The sequence below is a fragment of the Telmatherina bonti genome, assembly GCF_933228915.1.
Source record: "Telmatherina bonti genome assembly, chromosome: 5".
Lineage (NCBI taxonomy): Eukaryota > Metazoa > Chordata > Actinopteri > Atheriniformes > Telmatherinidae > Telmatherina > Telmatherina bonti.
Window position 1 is genome coordinate 4,774,944 of NC_136623.1, and position 16,703 is coordinate 4,791,646.

General features: G+C 47.5%; 1 protein-coding gene across 1 annotated transcript in view; it reads right to left on the minus strand.

The window, feature by feature from the left end:
• LOC306756118 (sodium bicarbonate cotransporter 3-like) overlaps positions 1-16,703 on the minus strand; it is a 75,555-nt gene that overhangs the window by 42,620 nt on the left and 16,232 nt on the right. Inside the window, exons 6-15 of the mRNA XM_079240780.1 lie at positions 16,514-16,702; positions 8,089-8,198; positions 7,856-8,013; positions 7,668-7,755; positions 7,312-7,458; positions 7,141-7,244; positions 6,899-7,073; positions 6,669-6,802; positions 6,219-6,464; positions 6,013-6,118 (exon numbers count right to left, since the gene is read on the minus strand). Coding sequence (XP_079096906.1) covers positions 6,013-6,118; positions 6,219-6,464; positions 6,669-6,802; positions 6,899-7,073; positions 7,141-7,244; positions 7,312-7,458; positions 7,668-7,755; positions 7,856-8,013; positions 8,089-8,198; positions 16,514-16,702 — 1,457 coding nt within the window. The remainder of the gene's footprint in view (positions 1-6,012; positions 6,119-6,218; positions 6,465-6,668; positions 6,803-6,898; positions 7,074-7,140; positions 7,245-7,311; positions 7,459-7,667; positions 7,756-7,855; positions 8,014-8,088; positions 8,199-16,513; position 16,703) is intronic.

Here is a 16,703-nt window from a genome sequence, read left to right on the forward strand (position 1 = left end):
GTTATTTACCAGTTAATCCAAAGTTACCAGTCAGTCTTGACTGGTTACCAGTTATTTACCAGTTAATCCAAAGTTACCAGTCAGTTCAGACTGGTTACCAGTTATTTACCAGTTAATCCAAAGTTACCAGTCAGTCTTGACTGGTTACCAGTTATTTACCAGTTAATCCAAAGTTACCAGTCAGTCTTGACTGGTCACCAGTTATTTACCAGTTAATCCAAATTTACCAGTCAGTTCTGACTGGTTACCAGTTATTTACCAGTTAATCCAAAGTTACCAGTCAGTCATGACTGCTTACCAGTTATTTACCAGTTAATCCAAAGTTACCAGTCAGTCATGACTGCTTACCAGTTATTTACCAGTTAATCCAAAGTTACCAGTCAGTCATGACTGGTCACCAGTTATTTACCAGTTAATCCAAAGTTACCAGTCAGTTCTGACTGCTTACCAGTTATTTACCAGTTAATCCAAAGTTACCAGTCAGTCATGACTGCTTACCAGTTATTTACCAGTTAATCCAAAGTTACCAGTCAGTCATGACTGGTTACCAGTTATTTACCAGTTAATCCAAAGTTACCAGTCAGTTCTGACTGCTTACCAGTTATTTACCAGTTAATCCAAAGTTACCAGTCAGTCATGACTGGTCACCAGTTATTTACCAGTTAATCCAAAGTTACCAGTCAGTTCTGACTGCTTACCAGTTATTTACCAGTTAATCCAAATTTACCAGTCAGTTTTGACTGGTTACCAGTTATTTACCAGTTAATCCAAAGTTACCAGTCAGTCATGACTGGTCACCAGTTATTTACCAGTTAATCCAAAGTTACCAGTCAGTTCTGACTGCTTACCAGTTATTTACCAGTTAATCCAAAGTTACCAGTCAGTCATGACTGGTTACCAGTTATTTACCAGTTAATCCAAATTTACCAGTCAGTTTTGACTGGTTACCAGTTATTTACCAGTTAATCCAAAGTTACCAGTCAGTCATGACTGGTCACCAGTTATTTACCAGTTAATCCAAAGTTACCAGTCAGTTCTGACTGCTTACCAGTTATTTACCAGTTAATCCAAAGTTACCAGTCAGTCATGACTGCTTACCAGTTATTTACCAGTTAATCCAAAGTTACCAGTCAGTCATGACTGGTTACCAGTTATTTACCAGTTAATCCAAATTTACCAGTCAGTTTTGACTGGTTACCAGTTATTTACCAGTTAATCCAAAGTTACCAGTCAGTCATGACTGGTCACCAGTTATTTACCAGTTAATCCAAAGTTACCAGTCAGTTCTGACTGCTTACCAGTTATTTACCAGTTAATCCAAAGTTACCAGTCAGTCATGACTGGTCACCAGTTATTTACCAGTTAATCCAAAGTTACCAGTCAGTTCAGACTGGTTACCAGTTATTTACCAGTTAATCCAAAGTTACCAGTCAGTCTTGACTGGTTACCAGTTATTTACCAGTTAATCCAAAGTTACCAGTCAGTTCAGACTGGTTACCAGTTATTTACCAGTTAATCCAAATTTACCAGTCAGTCTTGACTGGTTACCAGTTATTTACCAGTTAATCCAAAGTTACCAGTCAGTCTTGACTGGTCACCAGTTATTTACCAGGTAATCCAAAGTTACCAGTCAGTTCTGACTGGTCACCAGTTATTTACCAGTTAATCCAAAGTTACCAGTCAGTCATGACTGCTTACCAGTTATTTACCAGTTAATCCAAAGTTACCAGTCAGTCATGACTGCTTACCAGTTATTTACCAGTTAATCCAAAGTTACCAGTCAGTCATGACTGGTTACCAGTTATTTACCAGTTAATCCAAAGTTACCAGTCAGTCATGACTGGTCACCAGTTATTTACCAGTTAATCCGAAGTTACCAGTCAGTCATGACTGGTCACCAGTTATTTACCAGTTAATCCAAAGTTACCAGTCAGTTCTGACTGCTTACCAGTTATTTACCAGTTAATCCAAAGTTACCAGTCAGTCATGACTGCTTACCAGTTATTTACCAGTTAATCCAAAGTTACCAGTCAGTCATGACTGGTCACCAGTTATTTACCAGTTAATCCAAAGTTACCAGTCAGTTCTGACTGCTTACCAGTTATTTACCAGTTAATCCAAAGTTACCAGTCAGTCATGACTGGTTACCAGTTATTTACCAGTTAATCCAAATTTACCAGTCAGTTTTGACGGGTTACCAGTTATTTACCAGTTAATCCAAAGTTACCAGTCAGTCATGACTGGTCACCAGTTATTTACCAGTTAATCCAAAGTTACCAGTCAGTTCTGACTGCTTACCAGTTATTTACCAGTTAATCCAAAGTTACCAGTCAGTCATGACTGGTCACCAGTTATTTACCAGTTAATCCAAAGTTACCAGTCAGTTCAGACTGGTTACCAGTTATTTACCAGTTAATCCAAAGTTACCAGTCAGTCTTGACTGGTTACCAGTTATTTACCAGTTAATCCAAAGTTACCAGTCAGTTCAGACTGGTTACCAGTTATTTACCAGTTAATCCAAAGTTACCAGTCAGTCTTGACTGGTTACCAGTTATTTACCAGTTAATCCAAAGTTACCAGTCAGTCTTGACTGGTCACCAGTTATTTACCAGTTAATCCAAATTTACCAGTCAGTTCAGACTGGTTACCAGTTATTTACCAGTTAATCCAAAGTTACCAGTCAGTCATGACTGCTTACCAGTTATTTACCAGTTAATCCAAAGTTACCAGTCAGTCATGACTGCTTACCAGTTATTTACCAGTTAATCCAAAGTTACCAGTCAGTCATGACTGGTCACCAGTTATTTACCAGTTAATCCAAAGTTACCAGTCAGTTCTGACTGCTTACCAGTTATTTACCAGTTAATCCAAAGTTACCAGTCAGTCATGACTGCTTACCAGTTATTTACCAGTTAATCCAAAGTTACCAGTCAGTCATGACTGGTTACCAGTTATTTACCAGTTAATCCAAAGTTACCAGTCAGTTCTGACTGCTTACCAGTTATTTACCAGTTAATCCAAAGTTACCAGTCAGTCATGACTGGTCACCAGTTATTTACCAGTTAATCCAAAGTTACCAGTCAGTTCTGACTGCTTACCAGTTATTTACCAGTTAATCCAAATTTACCAGTCAGTTTTGACTGGTTACCAGTTATTTACCAGTTAATCCAAAGTTACCAGTCAGTCATGACTGGTCACCAGTTATTTACCAGTTAATCCAAAGTTACCAGTCAGTTCTGACTGCTTACCAGTTATTTACCAGTTAATCCAAAGTTACCAGTCAGTTTTGACTGGTTACCAGTTATTTACCAGTTAATCCAAAGTTACCAGTCAGTCATGACTGGTCACCAGTTATTTACCAGTTAATCCAAAGTTACCAGTCAGTTCTGACTGCTTACCAGTTATTTACCAGTTAATCCAAAGTTACCAGTCAGTCATGACTGGTTACCAGTTATTTACCAGTTAATCCAAATTTACCAGTCAGTTTTGACGGGTTACCAGTTATTTACCAGTTAATCCAAAGTTACCAGTCAGTCATGACTGGTCACCAGTTATTTACCAGTTAATCCAAAGTTACCAGTCAGTTCTGACTGCTTACCAGTTATTTACCAGTTAATCCAAAGTTACCAGTCAGTCATGACTGGTCACCAGTTATTTACCAGTTAATCCAAAGTTACCAGTCAGTTCAGACTGGTTACCAGTTATTTACCAGTTAATCCAAAGTTACCAGTCAGTCTTGACTGGTTACCAGTTATTTACCAGTTAATCCAAAGTTACCAGTCAGTTCAGACTGGTTACCAGTTATTTACCAGTTAATCCAAAGTTACCAGTCAGTCTTGACTGGTTACCAGTTATTTACCAGTTAATCCAAAGTTACCAGTCAGTCTTGACTGGTCACCAGTTATTTACCAGTTAATCCAAATTTACCAGTCAGTTCAGACTGGTTACCAGTTATTTACCAGTTAATCCAAAGTTACCAGTCAGTCATGACTGCTTACCAGTTATTTACCAGTTAATCCAAAGTTACCAGTCAGTCATGACTGCTTACCAGTTATTTACCAGTTAATCCAAAGTTACCAGTCAGTCATGACTGGTCACCAGTTATTTACCAGTTAATCCAAAGTTACCAGTCAGTTCTGACTGCTTACCAGTTATTTACCAGTTAATCCAAAGTTACCAGTCAGTCATGACTGCTTACCAGTTATTTACCAGTTAATCCAAAGTTACCAGTCAGTCATGACTGGTTACCAGTTATTTACCAGTTAATCCAAAGTTACCAGTCAGTTCTGACTGCTTACCAGTTATTTACCAGTTAATCCAAAGTTACCAGTCAGTCATGACTGGTCACCAGTTATTTACCAGTTAATCCAAAGTTACCAGTCAGTTCTGACTGCTTACCAGTTATTTACCAGTTAATCCAAATTTACCAGTCAGTTTTGACTGGTTACCAGTTATTTACCAGTTAATCCAAAGTTACCAGTCAGTCATGACTGGTCACCAGTTATTTACCAGTTAATCCAAAGTTACCAGTCAGTTCTGACTGCTTACCAGTTATTTACCAGTTAATCCAAAGTTACCAGTCAGTCATGACTGGTTACCAGTTATTTACCAGTTAATCCAAATTTACCAGTCAGTTTTGACTGGTTACCAGTTATTTACCAGTTAATCCAAAGTTACCAGTCAGTCATGACTGGTCACCAGTTATTTACCAGTTAATCCAAAGTTACCAGTCAGTTCTGACTGCTTACCAGTTATTTACCAGTTAATCCAAAGTTACCAGTCAGTCATGACTGGTCACCAGTTATTTACCAGTTAATCCAAAGTTACCAGTCAGTTCAGACTGGTTACCAGTTATTTACCAGTTAATCCAAAGTTACCAGTCAGTCTTGACTGGTTACCAGTTATTTACCAGTTAATCCAAAGTTACCAGTCAGTTCAGACTGGTTACCAGTTATTTACCAGTTAATCCAAAGTTACCAGTCAGTCTTGACTGGTTACCAGTTATTTACCAGTTAATCCAAAGTTACCAGTCAGTCTTGACTGGTCACCAGTTATTTACCAGTTAATCCAAATTTACCAGTCAGTTCTGACTGGTTACCAGTTATTTACCAGTTAATCCAAAGTTACCAGTCAGTCATGACTGCTTACCAGTTATTTACCAGTTAATCCAAAGTTACCAGTCAGTCATGACTGCTTACCAGTTATTTACCAGTTAATCCAAAGTTACCAGTCAGTCATGACTGGTTACCAGTTATTTACCAGTTAATCCAAAGTTACCAGTCAGTCATGACTGGTCACCAGTTATTTACCAGTTAATCCAAAGTTACCAGTCAGTCATGACTGGTCACCAGTTATTTACCAGTTAATCCAAAGTTACCAGTCAGTTCTGACTGCTTACCAGTTATTTACCAGTTAATCCAAAGTTACCAGTCAGTCATGACTGGTTACCAGTTATTTACCAGTTAATCCAAAGTTACCAGTCAGTTCAGACTGGTTACCAGTTATTTACCAGTTAATCCAAAGTTACCAGTCAGTCTTGACTGGTTACCAGTTATTTACCAGTTAATCCAAAGTTACCAGTCAGTTCAGACTGGTTACCAGTTATTTACCAGTTAATCCAAAGTTACCAGTCAGTCTTGACTGGTCACCAGTTATTTACCAGTTAATCCAAAGTTACCAGTCAGTTCAGACTGGTTACCAGTTATTTACCAGTTAATCCAAAGTTACCAGTCAGTCTTGACTGGTTACCAGTTATTTACCAGTTAATCCAAAGTTACCAGTCAGTCTTGACTGGTTACCAGTTATTTACCAGTTAATCCAAAGTTACCAGTCAGTCTTGACTGGTTACCAGTTATTTACCAGTTAATCCAAAGTTACCAGTCAGTTCTGACTGCTTACCAGTTATTTACCAGTTAATCTCTAACAGAGTTTTATGACCTGCAGCAGAGACAGAACCGACCCAAACCGCGTCCTCTAGGGTTACGGTTAACCTAACCCAGTAACTAGTCAGACCTGCATGCCCAGCTGGTCCCACTCGATGGTCTCCAGGGTCAGGTTTTTACTCCCCCAGAACCTCTGCGTGTCAGCGGAGGCGTTGGTCGGCGCAGAACACTGACACCTGAAACAGAACCGGGTCAGAATCAGAACATCTGAAACAGAACCGGGTCAGAATCAGAGACACCAGGAAGAGAACCAGGTCAGAATCAGAACCGTCCTACCTGTAGAAGGTGAGGTTGTCCAGCTGGGCGTCCATGTGGACCGGGTAGGTCCTCCCCAGGTGGACCAGCTTCTCCAGGGCCTCGTAGATGAAGATGATGCAGATGAGGGAGGCGAAGGCCTCCTCGGTGAAGCGCGTGATGTAGCAGACCAGCGAGCTGGCGTCCGTCGCCACCAGCAGCAGGCAGAGGAAGGCGGTCCACAGCCCGATGCTGGTCCGCAGGGACAGGTAGGACAGGCCGTAGTCGCTGAGGACAGGGGAGGGCGGGTCAGTCGGGACTGAATAAAAACCATCCATTTTAAATGGGTCTGACCAGATCCAACTGGATCCAACCAGATCTAACCGGATCTGACCGGATCCGACTGGACCTGACCAGATCAGACTGATCCAACCGGATCCAACCGGATCCAACCGGATCCAACCAGATCCAACCTTCTTCCCACTGACTCACCTGCAGAACTTAAAAAGGATCTTCTCAAACACCAGAACCGGACCAGTGCTGCCCAGGATGGTGAGAGGCTGCCCGGCGAACAGGGAGTAGGCCACACCGGTCAGAGACGCCCCGAACAGAGACTCTATGGCACTCTACCAGAGAGAGAGAGAGAGAGAGAGAGAGTCAGAGCTGAGGTCACTGCAACACCTGGACGGATTGGGCCAATCAGAGCGCAGCACGGTTCCCACTATGTTTCCTTTGGTGGCTTCTCCCAGCAGACCTCCGAAGGTGATGACGGGCGACATGCAGGCGCAGTAGAGGAAGAGGATGGAGGCCAAACACTGGGGGCTCACGGCGTCTCGCACATCGCTCCACAGGAAGGGCGTTTTCCTCCGGACGTCCTTCACCAGCCCTCCGAAGATCCTGTTTCACACACAGCCACGGTTTCACGCGGATGTCACCGAACCACGCACCTGCCAGGCGGACATACCTGCCGGTCCTCTGCAGCTCCGGGCCCGTGTGATGCTCCGCCTCCTTTACGGCATCAGAGCTGTGGGCGGAGCCGTTGGGCAGCGTCGGCATCTTCCTCTTCTCCTGCGGAGACGTTGCAGTTAGCGCTCGCCCAGCTTCAGGTGTGATGACGTCACGGCGGTGGTCTCACCTGAGAGGGGACGCTCTTCGGGGGCTCGATGCGGATGCTGGGGTCCCACTCCCCTGGAGGCAGCACGGTGACCTGGTCCAGGAACTCGTCGATGCCGGACAGCAGGTCGTTCCGGTCCTTGGCCTTGTACGCAACGTCGTGGAAGATCTGCGACAGACGGGAGGAGACAAAAACAGGACTTTTAGTGGAGGGAACATCCTGCAGGAAGACGGATTCATCGCAGCGTCGCGGTTCTGATTCTGGTAACGTGTTTAAGGCCCAAGCAGAGACGTCCAGCGCTGCTAGCAGCAGATTTTCCTGGGTCCGGGAGGAACTGGACTCAGGTGAAGGTGAGAAACCGAACCACTTCCTCTCACCTCGTCCGTCATCAGCGTGGCGATGGAGCGTCCGATCTCGTGGTACTGTGGACCTTTTCCAAACGGGCCGAGCAGCAGGAAGAGAAACCTGGAGCAGCAGGAGGTGAAGCGAATCATGACAAACGGATCAGAGTCTCGGTGGACCTGGATGTCCCTCCTGGATCCTGGTTCTGGATTTAAGGGGGTACCTGGTGGGAACCGGGACCTCGGTGAGTCCAGTCAGCAGCACGGCGGGCGACAGACGAACAAAGGCGATGATTGGATGCTCCAGGAAGTCCACCTCGCCCACCAGCACGTTGGAGGCTTCGGCGCCAGGAGGGATCTTCTTCATGAAGTTCATGTCCACCTGAAAGGCAGAGAACCGGGTCTGGTTCTGCAGAACTGAAGGCGGCCTGACAGCTGTGTCTTCTACAGGCGTTACCTTGCTGAAGTCCACCGTGGAGTTCTCCCTGCTGCCGCTGGTGATGCGGTTCTCGCCGTTCTTGCTGGTGTCCAGGTTCCCAGGCGCCGACTGAGGCGACGCCAGCAGACCTGCAGAGAAGCCCGGCTTCATTCAGAGCTCACAAAGCTGGATCCAAGCGGACCAGTCTGGATCATCTGGGTCTGTGGACCCTGCTGGACCAGTCTGGATCATCTGGGTCTGTGGACCCTGCTGGACCAGTCTGGATCATCTGGGTCTGTGGACCCAAGCGGACCAGTCTGGATCATCTGGGTCTGTGGACCCTGCTGGACCAGTCTGGATCATCTGGGTCTGTGGACCCTGCTGGACCAGTCTGGATCATCTGGGTCTGTGGACCCTGCTGGACCAGTCTGGATCATCTGGTTCTGTGGACCCAAGCGGACCAGTCTGGATCATCTGGGTCTGTGGACCCTGCTGGACCAGTCTGGATCATCTGGGTCTGTGGACCCAAGCGGACCAGTCTGGATCATCTGGGTCTGTGGACCCAAGTGGACCAGTCTGGATCATCTGGGTCTGTGGACCCAAGCGGACCAGTCTGGAACCTCTGGGTCTGTGGACCCAAGCGGACCAGTCTGGATCATCTGGGTCTGTGGACCCTGCTGGACCAGTCTGGAACCTCTGGGTCTGTGGACCCAAGCGGACCAGTCTGGATCATCTGGGTCTGTGGACCCAAGCGGACCAGTCTGGATCATCTGGGTCTGTGGACCCAAGCGGACCAGTCTGGATCATCTGGTTCTGTGGACCCAAGCGGACCAGTCTGGATCATCTGGTTCTGTGGACCCTGCTGGACCAGTCTGGAACCTCTGGGTCTGTGGACCCAAGCGGACCAGTCTGGATCATCTGGGTCTGTGGACCCAAGCGGACCAGTCTGGATCATCTGGGTCTGTGGACCCAAGCGGACCAGTCTGGATCATCTGGGTCTGTGGACCCAAGCGGACCAGTCTGGATCATCTGGGTCTGTGGACCCAAGCGGACCAGTCTGGATCATCTGGTTCTGTGGACCCAAGCGGACCAGTCTGGATCATCTGGGTCTGTGGACCCTGCTGGACCAGTCTGGATCCTCTGGGTCTGTGGACCCAAGCGGACCAGTCTGGATCATCTGGGTCTGTGGACCCTGCTGGACCAGTCTGGATCATCTGGTTCTGTGGACCCTGCTGGACCAGTCTGGATCATCTGGTTCTGTGGACCCAAGCGGACCAGTCTGGATCATCTGGGTCTGTGGACCCTGCTGGACCAGTCTGGATCATCTGGGTCTGTGGAGCCTGCTGGACCAGTCTGGATCCTCTGGGTCTGTGGACCCAAGCGGACCAGTCTGGATCCTCTGGGTCTGTGGACCCAAGCGGACCAGTCTGGATCATCTGGGTCTGTGGACCCTGCTGGACCAGTCTGGATCATCTGGTTCTGTGGACCCAAGCGGACCAGTCTGGATCATCTGGTTCTGTGGACCCAAGCGGACCAGTCTGGATCATCTGGTTCTGTGGACCCAAGCGGACCAGTCTGGATCATCTGGTTCTGTGGACCCAAGCGGACCAGTCTGGATCCTCTGGGTCTGTGTTCACATCTTAACTCGGACAGATCTCAGTACTTATTTAGAAGACCGAAGAGCTTCAGTTAACTCGAGACACACAGACACGTGGTAGTCTCTCACACACACACACACACACACACACACACACACACACACACACACACACACACACACACACACACATACACACACACAGTGACATCACCACCTCGGGTTCGGTTTCAGTCCGTGGTGTCAGGTTCTGGACCAGACATTAAACGTACCCGAGTTCACAACAAACAACTGATCCAGGAGCAGCTTGGTGAGCTGGGAGGGGACAAAGCGTGTCATCGGGTCTGTCTGGTCCACCAGAGGTTCCCAGAAGTCCTGGTCCCGGTCCAGTCCTCATATCTTCATCTTTTAACCTCCATCTGATCCCTGAGGTCCACCGGACCCTCCATCTGGTCTACGGAGGTTTTCCAGTGTTTCTATCCGTCCAGGAGGTTTACAATCTAGACCAACATGTCCCGTCCCGTCTGCGTGAGGAACGTCCCGTCTGCGTGGGAAACGTCCCGTCTGCGTGGGAAACGTCCCGTCTGCGTGAGGAACGTCCCGTCTGCGTGGGAAACGTCCCGTCTGCGTGGGAAACGTCCCGTCTGCGTGAGGAACGTCCCGTCTGCGTGGGAAACGTCCCGTCTGCGTGGGAAACGTCCCGTCTGCGTGGGAAACGTCCCGTCTGCGTGGGAAACGTCCCGTCTGCGTGGGAAACGTCCCGTCTGCGTGGGAAACGTCCCGTCTGCGTGAGGAACGTCCCGTCTGCGTGAGGAACGTCCCGTCTGCGTGAGGAACGTCCCGTCTGCGTGAGGAACGTCCCGTCTGCGTGAGGAACGTCCCGTCCGCGTGGGAAACGTCCCGTCCGCGTGGGAAACGTCCCGTCTGCGTGGGAAACGTCCCGTCCGCGTGGGAAACGTCCCGTCTGCGTGGGAAACGTCCCGTCCGCGTGGGAAACGTCCCGTCCGCGTGGGAAACGTCCCGTCTGCGTGGAAACGTCCCGTCTGCGTGGGAAACGTCCCGTCCGCGTGGGAAACGTCCCGTCTGCGTGGGAAACGTCCCGTCTGCGTGAGGAACGTCCCGTCTGCGTGAGGAACGTCCCGTCCGCGTGGGAAACGTCCCGTCTGCGTGAGGAACGTCCCGTCTGCGTGAGGAACGTCCCGTCTGCGTGAGGAACGTCCCGTCTGCGTGGGAAACGTCCCGTCTGCGTGAGGAACGTCCCGTCTGCGTGGGAAACGTCCCGTCTGCGTGAGGAACGTCCCGTCTGCGTGGGAAACGTCCCGTCTGCGTGAGGAACGTCCCGTCTGCGTGAGGAACGTCCCGTCCGCGTGGGAAACGTCCCGTCTGCGTGAGGAACGTCCCGTCTGCGTGAGGAACGTCCCGTCTGCGTGGGAAACGTCCCGTCTGCGTGAGGAACGTCCCGTCTGCGTGGGAAACGTCCCGTCTGCGTGAGGAACGTCCCGTCTGCGTGGGAAACGTCCCGTCTGCGTGAGGAACGTCCCGTCTGCGTGGGAAACGTCCCGTCTGCGTGAGGAACGTCCCGTCTGCGTGAGGAACGTCCCGTCTGCGTGGGAAACGTCCCGTCTGCGTGGGAAACGTCCCGTCTGCGTGCTGACAGGGATTAAAAGCTTCTACAGGAGAGATGAAATCATTCGGACCAAAAACCGGGAGTGAAACGTTAAAAGTCATTTTTCCGCCAGGTTCATCGCCGCGTATTAATGATTAAAAAAGATCAATATTTTTGACATCCTGTTACAGTTTTCTGATTTGTTTAAATGTTCTGTAGTCTTCTGAAGGTCTCCGGGGACGGAGTCCAGAATTCACACCTGGTCCAGATCCAGGGTCTGACATGGTGCTGAGTCTGCAGGTCGTCACGGTGACCGGTTCTGTTCCACCATCAGACCTCTGCCGATCATTAACCCACCTGGACCCGGTTCAGGATGTATCCAGCGGGACAACGTGCGCTCTGTTTGCAACGTGCACCGTCTGCAACGTGCGCTCTGTTTGCAACGTGCACCGTCTGCAACGTGCGCTCTGTTTGCAACGTGCACCGTCTGCAACGTGCGCTCCGTCTGCAACGTGCACTCCGTCTGCAACGTGCGCTCCGTCTGCAACGTGCGCTCCGTCTGCAACGTGCTCCGTCTGCAACGTGCGCTCCGTCTGCAACGTGCTCTGTCTGCAACGTGCGCTCCGTCTGCAACGTGCTCTGTCTGCAACGTGCGCTCCGTCTGCAACGTGCTCCGTCTGCAACGTGCGCTCTGTTTGCAACGTCCAGCCCGCCTGCGTGTGCACATGGCATGCAGACAGGAAGTGATGTCATGACATGCTGGCCCTAACCACCAGAATATTCTCACAAGCGCCTCACGTCCGTCAGACGCCATGGTTAGGATGAAGCCTCGCTCCGTCCGGGTTCTCCAGAACCGGGTCGGGCTGTTAGTCAGAAGCTCATGCGGCTCGGGGAACGGAGCGCCATGCCGGTGTTTGCCTGGTTGGCTGCGAGGAAGCGGCTGGTCCTCCTCCTCCTCGGGGGGGTACGCCACCACCTCAGGGATGCCGTCCCCCCCCGTCAGCCCCTCAGGAGCCGAGCAGCGGCGTGGAGCTCCACCTGAAGAGGAGAAGGTGGCGGCAGGAAGGGGCGGGGCCAGTCGCTGAGAGCAGGAATCGGACATGTGGCGGCCATGGCGGTACGGGGTGGGCGTGTCCTGAGGCAGGGAGGAGGAGCTTGAGAGGAAACGTCCTAACAGGGGGGGGGTGGAGTCGCACCACGTCTCAGAGCGACGGAGGAGGGACAGGCGGGAAGAGGGCAGACCCTCCCCTGAGAGGAAGAGGAGGGAGGAAGAACGGTCAGGAAGGTCAGAATGGAAACGTGCAGAGACATCGCTCACCGATCAATCACTGATCAATCACAGCCGGAGAGAGGTGTGTCTGTGTGTGTGTCGGAGGGATTCTGTGTTATTTCTGTGTGAAAATCAATAAACCAGAATCTGATCAGGTTATATTTTATTAAAGATCAACTGGGATTTACTGGTTTAACTGGGAACAGGTCAGCGGTTTAACTGGGGATGAAAAGAGTATTTTAGAGTCTCTCAGATGGAAAAATGGACGTAGCTTCACCAGTCTGAACCCAGCAGATCCTAAAAACCATCATCCCCATCATCACAATCATCATCCTCATCACCATCACCATCATCATCATCACCATCATCATCATCACCATCACCATCATCATCACCATCATCATCCTCATCCTCATCACTATCATCATCACCATCACAATCATCATCCTCATCACTATCATCATCACCATCATCCTCATCAGATAATGAGGAGGAATCTCTGTATGCTTGGGACAAGGCTGGATGCTGGAAATCACTGCATGGACTGAGGAAGACGTCCAGAAATCAGCTTCGGTGAACAAGTTTCACCCTGAAATCACAAACCTGACGCTGTTTATCTTCTACTGGCAATAAAATATGACCTGCTGGGGTTCTGACTTTATGTACATTTCCAGCTTCGTTCAGAGTTGTGGTTGCAGAAAGTATCAGATGGTAGTAATGGTCACCAGTTTGGAGTGATGCCTCTTGTTCCCGTTGTTCTCTTTATTCTGTGGAAACGGGTTGGGATGTTTCCAAACTTGTGACTCTGCTGTAAATGTTAAAGAGTAAAGTATCACTCCACACAGTCAGCAGGTCTCAACAGGACTGCGGCATTCCTTAGACCGGATCAGAAAGCGCTGACTCACCATTCGCATATTAGCTGGTTATTAACTAACCAGCTCAGCAGGTTGAACCGGTTAGTTATTATCGCTGAATGATCACAGCCGACTACATCTGATCAGCATTCTGTTAGTGAAGAAAACAGGATCAGCGCTCCATTCCTGCCATGCACCAATCAGAGACCCATCGCTTTGGCACCCTGTTACCTCCACCAATCAGCACAGGCAGATTCTCAACTCTGCCCGGCAACAGATGACTGAACACCAAAACTCAAACGTCGAAAAGAAAAACGCTTTGACATGAGAGAGAAAAACCAGGACACGTTAGAAAATAGATATTATTAAAATAAACAAAAAACAGTAAAAAAACAAACAAAAGAATTATCCTGAATCTCAGAGAAACTACAAGAATTACAAAGATCCAACATCTGTACGAACAAACATCTGCCTGAACACACGTCCATAAGGAAAAACGTCAGCACACATAAAAATCTCTGGAAAAATATATTTAAAATGGTTTGGACTGAAACATCATCGTGAACATACGTGCAAATAAATGATTAAATAACCATGTTCGTATGAACACGCCTCTAAGGACAAGTGTTCGTATGAAGAAATAACCATGTTCGTATGAACACGCCTCTAAGGACAAATGTTCGTAGGAAGAAAAAACCATGTTCGTATGAACACGCCTCTAAGGACAAGTGTTCGTAGAAAGAAATAACCATGTTCGTATGAACACGCCTCTAAGGACAAGTGTTCGTAGAAAGAAATAACCATGTTCGTATGAACACGCCTCTAAGGACAAGTGTTCGTAGGAAGAAATAACCATGTTCGTATGAACACGCCTCTAAGGACAAGTGTTCGTAGGAAGAAATAACCATGTTCGTATGAACACGCCTCTAAGGACAAATGTTCGTAGGAAGAAATAACCATGTTCGTATGAACACGCCTCTAAGGACAAGTGTTCGTAGGAAGAAATAACCATGTTCGTATGAACACGCCTCTAAGGACAAATGTTCGTAGGAAGAAATAACCATGTTCGTATGAACACGCCTCTAAGGACAAGTGTTCGTAGGAAGAAATAACCATGTTCGTATGAACACGCCTCTAAGGACAAGTGTTCGTAGGAAGAAATAACCATGTTCGTATGAACACGCCTCTAAGGACAAATGTTCGTAGGAAGAAATAACCATGTTCGTATGAACACGCCTCTAAGGACAAGTGTTCGTAGGAAGAAATAACCATGTTCGTATGAACACGCCTCTAAGGACAAATGTTCGTAGGAAGAAAAAACCATGTTCGTATGAACACGCCTCTAAGGACAAGTGTTCGTAGGAAGAAATAACCATGTTCGTATGAACACGCCTCTAAGGACAAGTGTTCGTAGAAAGAAATAACCATGTTCGTATGAACACGCCTCTAAGGACAAATGTTCGTAGGAAGAAATAACCATGTTCGTATGAACACGCCTCTAAGGACAAGTGTTTGTAGAAAGAAATAACCATGTTCGTATGAACACGCCTCTAAGGACAAGTGTTCGTAGGAAGAAATAACCATGTTCGTATGAACACGCCTCTAAGGACAAATGTTCGTAGGAAGAAATAACCATGTTCGTATGAACACGCCTCTAAGGACAAGTGTTCGTAGGAAGAAATAACCATGTTCGTATGAACACGCCTCTAAGGACAAGTGTTCGTAGGAAGAAATAACCATGTTCGTATGAACACGCCTCTAAGGACAAATGTTCGTAGGAAGAAATAACCATGTTCGTATGAACACGCCTCTAAGGACAAGTGTTCGTAGGAAGAAATAACCATGTTCGTATGAACACGCCTCTAAGGACAAATGTTCGTAGGAAGAAATAACCATGTTCGTATGAACACGCCTCTAAGGACAAGTGTTCGTAGGAAGAAATAACCATGTTCGTATGAACACGCCTCTAAGGACAAATGTTCGTAGGAAGAAATAACCATGTTCGTATGAACACGCCTCTAAGGACAAGTGTTCGTAGGAAGAAATAACCATGTTCGTATGAACACGCCTCTAAGGACAAGTGTTCGTAGGAAGAAATAACCATGTTCGTATGAACACGCCTCTAAGGACAAATGTTCGTAGGAAGAAATAACCATGTTCGTATGAACACGCCTCTAAGGACAAATGTTCGTAGGAAGAAATAACCATGTTCGTATGAACACGCCTCTAAGGACAAGTGTTCGTAGAAAGAAATAACCATGTTCGTATGAACACGCCTCTAAGGACAAATGTTCGTAGGAAAAAATAACCATGTTCGTATGAACACGCCTGTAAGGACAAGTGTTCGTAGGAAGAAATAACCATGTTCGTATGAACACGCCTCTAAGGACAAGTGTTCGTAGGAAGAAATAACCATGTTCGTATGAACACGCCTCTAAGGACAAGTGTTCGTAGGAAGAAATAACCATGTTCGTATGAACACGCCTCTAAGGACAAGTGTTCGTAGGAAGAAATAACCATGTTCGTATGAACACGCCTCTAAGGACAAGTGTTCGTAGGAAGAAATAACCATGTTCGTATGAACACGCCTCTAAGGACAAATGTTCGTAGGAAGAAATAACCATGTTCGTATGAACACGCCTCTAAGGACAAATGTTCGTAGGAAGAAATAACCATGTTCGTATGAACACGCCTCTAAGGACAAATGTTCGTAGGAAGAAATAACCATGTTCGTATGAACACGCCTCTAAGGACAAATGTTCGTAGGAAGAAATAACCATGTTCGTATGAACACGCCTCTAAGGACAAGTGTTCGTAGGAAGAAATAACCATGTTCGTATGAACACGCCTCTAAGGACAAGTGTTCGTAGGAAGAAATAACCATGTTCGTATGAACACGCCTCTAAGGACAAGTGTTCTTAAACTTAAAATCATGTTTAATACGAAGAAAAATGTAACCGATGATTATTTATTTCTCTGCATGTAAATGATGTGAATCTGCATCTGTTTCAATCTGATGTTGGATCCTCATAATTCTCACATTATAATCTGTTTATTGATCCCGTTGGATCCAAAACCTGATCGTTCTGCAGAATAATCTGTAAACCATCAGAATGACAAGAGCGCTGCAGCCTCACCGTTACGTTCCAGTAAATGCGAGTCCGAGTGTTTCTTGCCTATGTCGGCGAAGGACCGGACCAGCGGGATGCGATTACTCAGCTTCTTCTCGTTCTGGTGGTGGTGACGCCTCAGCATGGCTTCCCTCACCTTCTCCCTCACCCCCTCTTCCAGCTGACCCGAGACCAGCATGCTGTCTATCACCATGTC